General features: G+C 35.2%; 1 protein-coding gene across 2 annotated transcripts; it reads right to left on the bottom strand.

The window, feature by feature from the left end:
* Positions 1-1310: 1310 nt before the first annotated feature.
* Positions 1311-6647, bottom strand: LOC107633543 (uncharacterized). Of its 2 annotated transcripts, none has more exons than XM_088509672.1 (13): positions 6460-6647; positions 6165-6296; positions 5898-6006; positions 5667-5782; positions 5421-5565; positions 5107-5285; positions 4591-4825; positions 4101-4199; positions 3849-3994; positions 3567-3671; positions 3282-3370; positions 2537-3085; positions 1311-1639 (listed from the first exon to the last, which is right to left on the bottom strand). In XM_088509672.1, the coding sequence occupies exons 1-12, from the start codon at positions 6526-6528 to the stop codon at positions 2575-2577; spliced, it is 1935 nt and encodes a 644-aa protein (XP_088365798.1). In that variant the 5' UTR covers positions 6529-6647; the 3' UTR covers positions 1311-1639; positions 2537-2574. The 2 variants fall into 2 exon arrangements, with proteins under 2 accessions (XP_088365798.1, XP_016192641.1); XM_016337155.3 differs by having other exon boundaries at positions 5667-5800; positions 6460-6587.
* Positions 6648-7442: the final 795 nt, after the last annotated feature.

The raw sequence follows: 7442 nt of genomic DNA, 5'->3' as shown, positions 1-7442 counted from the left end.
GAATATGTTAATACTATTATTGGCTCAGACAATGTGATAGAAGGCTCCGGAAGAGTTATAGTTTTATTTTCCGGAGGAACAAAATTCATAATAAATAATGCACTATTGTCTACTAAATCTCTAAGAAACTTATTGAGTTTTAAAGATATTCGCCAAAATAGATATCATATTGAAATAATGAATGAGGAAAATCATGAGTATTTATGTATCACAACTCATGACTCAAATAAAAATGTTATATTAAAAAAGTTACCCACACTCTCATATGAATTATATTATATTAAAATTAGTGCAATTGAATCACATGCCACTGTAAACTCGAAGTTTACCAGCCCAAATAAATTTATAATTTGGCATGATCAATTGGGTCATCCGAGAACAACCATGATGCGGAGAATTATTGAAAACTCCCATGGACATTTACTAAAGAACCAAAAGATTCTTAAATCTAATGAATTTTGTTATGCTGGATGTTCTCAAGAAAAACTAATTTTAAGAACATCACCAGTAAAGATTGGATTTGAGTCCCCTGAATTTCTAAAAAAGATTCAAAGCAATATATGTAGACCTATTCATCCATCATGTGGATCTTTTAGATATTTTATGGTCCTAATAGACGCATCTTCGAGATAGTCACATGTGTGTTTATTGTTTTCTCGCAACCTGGCGTTTGCGAGATTACTTGCTCAAATTATTCGATTAAAAGCACAGTTTCCAGAAAATTCAATCAAAACAATTCGTCTTGATAATGCTAGTGAATTTACTTTCCAAGCTTTTGATGCTTATTGTATGGCTAACGGAATAAGCGGTGAATATCCAGTAGCTCATGTTCACACACAAAATGGGTTAGCAGAATCACTTATTAAACGCCTCCAATTAATTACTAGACCATTACATGTGAGAACAAATCTTCTAACCTCGGTTTGAAGGCATGCTATTTTACATGCCGCAGCACTTATTCGTTTGAGGCCAACAAGCTACTATCAGTTCTCTCATATGCAATTATCTTTTGACCAACAGCTAAACGTTTTCCATTTAAAAATATTCGGGTATGCAATATATGTTCCCATTGTACCACCTTTTCACACCAAAATGGGACCCCAAAAAAAAATTAGGATATATGTTGGATATGATTCTCCCTTTGTAGTGAGGTATCTTGAGATACAAACTGGAGATGTATTTAAAGCCCAATTTACAGATTGTCATTTTAATGAATCAAAATTTTCAATGTTAGAGAAAGAGAATAAACTTCCTAAAAAGGAACTTAATTGGAAATACATCATCCTTAACACATTTAGATCCTCGATCAGGCCAATGTGAACTAGAAGTTCAAAAGATCATACATTTGCAAAGAATAGTAAATGAATTGTCTGATGCATTTTTTTATACAAAGAGGATAACAAAATCTTATATACCAGATGAAAATGCCCCAATTCGAATTGATGTCCTAGTTAAACAAGTGGCCACAAAATAAATTCATGCCAGAAGTGTGGTTGACCTATCGGTTCCAAAGACAAAAATTCTCGAAAAAAAAAAGACGTAAATATTATTCCTGTTAAAAAAGATAAAGATATAGTAAAGACACTTACAGTTGTCCAAAATTCTGATATAATTTTGATGCCATAAGACATTCAAATACCTGAAAATTATGAAAATGATGAAATCTCGATAAATATGAGGTGGATGCTCATTTCTCAATGTTGCTTAGGATATTAAGAGAAATCACAATTAATTAAGTTTGAAAAAGATGACCCCTTATATGTATATAAATAGAATAGCATAGTTGAAATAGACTACACAACCAATAATAACAAGTCTCTCTCTCTCTTTATATTGTCAATACATGAAATACTAATTTTTCTCTCTTTTATATATGAAACAAATAAATTCATATTTTTCATATATATTAGTCATCTCTATTAAGATTATAATATTAATAAACACTAATATTAAAGTTATCTATTTATACTTTTTATTTTATATTTATTCCTCTTCTTTATTTATTTATTTTACAACATATAGATAATAAATACTACATTTAAAATAACCTACGTAAACATTCTGAACTTAAAGAGTATTATCAACTTCTTGAGTTTTAAATTAAAATTTATTAACTAAATAAGATGAATATTAGGTTACTTGCATTTTTGTGAGATAAAAAAAAGTTAATTAACATTAGTTCAAATACAAAACAAATACAAAGAAAAATGGTAGGTTACTTAATATTTTTCGCTAAATAATATAATATTAAAATTCATATCAGACTTTGACAAAATGAAAATTAGAAATTAATCATTATCATTTCCAAACCAACACATACATAAACGAAGTTGCATATGTTTGGTTTGGCCCTCATAACTATCCCTATTGAATGTCTAAACTTGTTAATACTAGTAATCAAGCATTTCATATGCATATCAACATTATTCATTGTCACATTATTTTGGCCCCTTCCACAACATGTTCCATGAACGCATGATTTACTAGAAAAACCTAGGTCGTAACACAATTTAAAAGAGAAAAGAAATTCACTGACCTTATTGACTTTTGAAGATCTGTTTTCATGATTTCTTTTCATCTGTGTTTCCTTTTCTGCTTCTGGAAATTTGGTTTCATTAACTGGCTGCCGACAGAAACTTCTTGTGTACCTTGATTGGGTTGGCATGGTACAAGAGGCTTCTTTACGGGCACACTTGCATTTTTCATGCAATTTTCATTTAAGACTGGAGATGCTGCCTTTGCTTTCAGTGGCCTTGGAACCTCTAACCTCTCCAAAATCCTAGAAGTTTCTCTATCTAGCTGCCTATTACCTACTCGTGGTGATAAAGTTGGTTGATCCGACAATGCTTTTGACGTACAAGATGGAGAGTACAGCTTGGGGTCTTCGTTTACAACCAGTTGCTTCCATTCTTCTGTAATGCATGCAATGGTTTTGTCATCTTGACCCGTAACATCCAAAGGCAAAGTTTCCTTATCCACAACTGCTGCATCAATTGATGATTCTGCTTTACCGATAACATCTGAAGGAGGTTGACGAATGGAGCTCAGTTCAGAAAATTCACCTTCTAATATAGGAAATACTGACCTACAAATAAACACACAGAAAGCTTCAAATAAAAAAAAGTGTAAGAATCTTTTGATGATGTGATATATGTTCTTCCACGAACAAAACATTCAGTTGCTATATCTGGCCAAATCCGCTCAGATGGGATATGCGTTGACCATTAATTCATGTCCAAGCTTCGCGGATTACCACATTTTAAGCTGGTGGGAAAACTCACCCCGATTGTAGGCTTTCTTTGACAAGAAAATTTAGTTTCTGATGAAAGCCTCCTTCATGTAGCAGTGGATCATAGTCTGTTAGATTAATCTGCAAGCAATTTGTGGTTTCACCATTCCAGATTACATGGAACTTAATCACTTTTGCATTGTACGCATTCAATATAAAAAATTTGGTAAAATCACTGCTCCAACAAAATAATGCCAATGGCATTGTTCTTCATCAGTATTCATCTAAGAGGAAAAGGAAAACCAAACAATTCTTCATCAAAATGTTTAAAACAAACCTTTAGCAGACAGGCTTGAACAGAATTCTCAATTTCCTTATTAACCAATGAATCAACTAATCCTTCATCAGGAACCCGTAAAACTTCTTCTGCCCCTGCCACCCGCTGCATGTTATATGCACATTAATTATACAGTCATCAGTATACCTACATTCTATGTCACACATCAATAATAGATTAGAACGGCACAGGGATAGTTACTAGCTAGTTACTGCCATTTAAATGTGTGTGCGGAACACAATAGAGAATTAGAGATATAGAGCAAACGGCAGTAATTCTCACCCTCAAAAGCATTGGCCCATTATTTGATGGTTGCATAACGTAGTAGCAGCGATAAGCAGCCTCCGCCATTGTTTCCAAATCACAATTTGAGGAGCAGATTAAACCTTGGTCCATTGAATATAAAACACCAGAAAGACCTCGAAAAACTGCCAAAATGTAGTCATGCTCAGAACAATGGAAGAAACAAGAACGTTATGAAGAAGAGCTTAACAATAAGCATTGAGCAAAAACAATTCAAAGTAGTAAACACACTTTGAGAATTCAAATCTGCCTGATCTGCATCATCTGAAGTGCCTTCAATCACATGATAAGGAGAAGGAATCACAACAAAGGATGTGCCCATAATTAGACCTACATTTATATTTAACATACAGAAATAAGCTTTCTTCTTGGTTATAACTTAGAACTGAGTAGATGGTGAAAAAGGAACCAAATTGAAATTGGTTTGGAATATGCCTCAACAAATTGAAGTTAAAGATCAGAGGAGGAAGAAGTCAACGAAATGAAGTGAAGGTTTTGTCTTACTTTCCAATAGGTTACTATTGTATATATTAGATAGATCAATTTGATTGTGCAATCACTCAACCAAACAGAAACCGCTCCAGGTTGTATTAATTACCACCAGTGCTTGTTGCAGTTAATTGAAATGTGTCAAAAAAAAAGAGAGGAGTGGGAAGGAAATCATGTTGCATAATGCTATAAAATCAAGACATAAATGAATTGGAATAAACAAAATGCAAACCTTCATCAAGAGATGTCAATTTTACCCTCTCACTAACAGTCATGTCAATTGGTGAAGTAATTTGCTTGAACATCTGGGAATTGTGGAATGAGGGAAGAAAAAGAACTGTTTTTTCCCCAACTCTAACAGAATTCTGAATACGATCACATGTGTCCAGATTGCAGCCTGTGATGGGGCAAGAGAAATTGATATTTTTTTCATCATCCCCTAAAGGAATACCATGACATCTGCATGTCTGTACAATTCCAATAATAAACGCATCTCTTAATTCCTTGAAATGAGTGGAACTGAAATCTAAAAGAGAAAAAAAAAGTTTTTTTTGTTTAGGGGGATCTGTAACCACTATATTCCACGAGATTTCATGATAAATGCTGTAAAGGACTTTCCAAAGGCAGAACTAACAGGAATTAAAGCATTGACATTATTTTGGCCTACAACAACATGGTTTCCTATGTTCCAACATACATATGAGGATTGGGGAAGTGGTTTATCCCATTGGATTTGGAATACCATTACCTGACACTGACTGAAGCTGCTTGTCATTGGATTGACTAGTGCAAACAGGTTGAAGAATATATGGTTCACAGAATCCAAAAGATTGTCTTTGAAAGTAAGACGAGCTAAGAGTGGCTCCTCCATGTCATCCTTCAAAACCCGCAACCATCTTTTAACTAGGCTGTGTAACACTCTGAAATCTGCAATTTTCCAAAACGATTCCCATAAACTTCTCAGGTCTGCAAGAGATATTTTATTTCTTTATGTTCCACAAGTGCCATAGTCCAAATGCCTATATCCTAATCCCTAGAGCAAACATAGTAAGAGTACTTAACCTGGAATATAGGTCTGAATTGAGCAATTATCAAGATGAGAAATACCACGACGAAAATTGTGAATGTTTTCACGCGTATCCGTCAGATGACTTGACTTTTGCTGAAATACAGCAAAATCAACTGAAACACATTTATCTGCAGCATCCTTTTGAAAGGGAAAAAAAAGTGCAGTCTTAAGTTTTGTAATCAAGTTCATCACGAAACACATTAAAGCACAAAACGCATGTCACGAATAGAACTGCTCACCATCAGGCTTTTTTGCATTATAGAGTCCACATCTTCCGGCAAGCTCGAAGTTACAAAGATTACTTTTCTCTCAATATCTTTCCCTTGCCATGAATACAATACTTTATCGCTCAAAACTGTCGAAATCATCACATCTGAACATAAATGACCAAATTACTCAATACATATACGCTGTTTCTAACAGAAAAGGAAAATCTAAATTGCTCATAGAGAAAGAGACAAAGAGAGCACCGGAACTGATATAGGCATCGGGAAGAAAAGCATCGGAAGGCAGGTTGTTAACAGCGTGGTGGAAATCGCGTAGGTTGAAGTTTCCCCTGGGAGTATACGCGATCTTTAACTACATTATCACCCGATTCAGTCTCTATTACTCGCTCGCATGGATTGTAAATTGCTATGCATTGTGACTCGTGCATTTCGAATTTGTCAATCAAATCACAAACTGAAAATAAATAACTAAATAGATAAATCGGTGCTAGTGAAAGTCTGAAAGAGTACATCGTCGGACGAAGATAAGCGATTCTTGAAAACGTAGCACAAGCCGATCTTATCGGTAACAGCGGTTGATTTGCGGCCAAGTAACGAGGAAGAAGTTGAAACGGCATAGAAATTGGCGAGTTGAAGCAGGGACTGAAAATTGACCAAAAGAAGAATAAGAGATCAATATTTATATGGAACGGTGCCGTTGCGTGTTCTTCGCAGCTCAGATGATTGTTAGAGAGGCTCAAAAGATAGCAAGCGACGGAAGAAAGCGTACGAATCATATAGGGAGAAGGAAGTTGAAGGTATGTACCTGCTTAAGGTCTCTCAGCAATGGAGGTGCCAAGCTGCGCAGATCCAGAACGAAACACACTTGAACCATTTTGCTCCCTCTTCTTCTTTGATCACTCTCTCATTTGGCTCCAAATGTGTCGAGAAGAGTTGCGCGCGAGATTTAAACCTAAAACGGTGTCATATTTCCTTTCTCGCTCTTAAATAGTTAAATCAAACCAACGTAGCCATTAGCCAATAGCGAGTACCGGTGGGCTCATGTGGTCTAGCTAAGAGTGGCAAACGGGCCTAAACCCGTCGGATCGGTCCGCGTAACCCGCCAAAAAAAGTGGGTTGGGCTGAAAAATTAAGACCGCCAAATATCAAAAGTCTGTCTAATCCGCACCGCTTAAACCACGGGTTTTGGCGAGGCGGGGTGGACTTTCCCGCCAGGCTTATTATTTTTTTGGCAAGGCGTATTTTTACAATTTTTTTTGTCAAAACCCAACTTTTCCCAACCCAACTTACAAGAGAATGAAAATGAAAATTGAGTGTTTTGGATTATGTTTATTTTGTTTTAGAGACAATATTTATAATTATGTTTTGGATTATGTTTATTTTTCTTTGGGAACAATATTCATAATTATGTTTTGGATGAAAACTTGGTTTATAATTATGTTTATTAGATATTTATAATTACAAAGACTTTAATGTTTGTGAATATAAAAATTATAATTTGTTTATACTTTTAGAAATTATAATAGTTAAAAGTAAAAAACAGAAGAATTTTTTTATACATTTATATATATTATTTAATAGTTAAAAGTAAAAAAAAAAAGATATTTGGCGGGCTTAGCCCGCAGGCCCGCCAGCCCGTCGTTAGGCGGGGCAGGCTGGGATTCTGGGACCGCCTCACTAGGCGGGGCGGGACAAGCTTTTGGCCGGGCGGGCTTCCCCGCTTGCCACCCCTAGGTCTAGCAAACATTTATTTCGGGTCAAACCACCACTTTTGTTCTAATCCATTTA

Source organism: Arachis ipaensis, chromosome B3, assembly GCF_059453495.1.
Source record: "Arachis ipaensis isolate K30076 ecotype BB chromosome B3, ASM5945349v1, whole genome shotgun sequence".
Taxonomy (NCBI): domain Eukaryota; kingdom Viridiplantae; phylum Streptophyta; class Magnoliopsida; order Fabales; family Fabaceae; genus Arachis; species Arachis ipaensis.
This window is presented reverse-complemented; position numbering and strand designations above follow the sequence as displayed.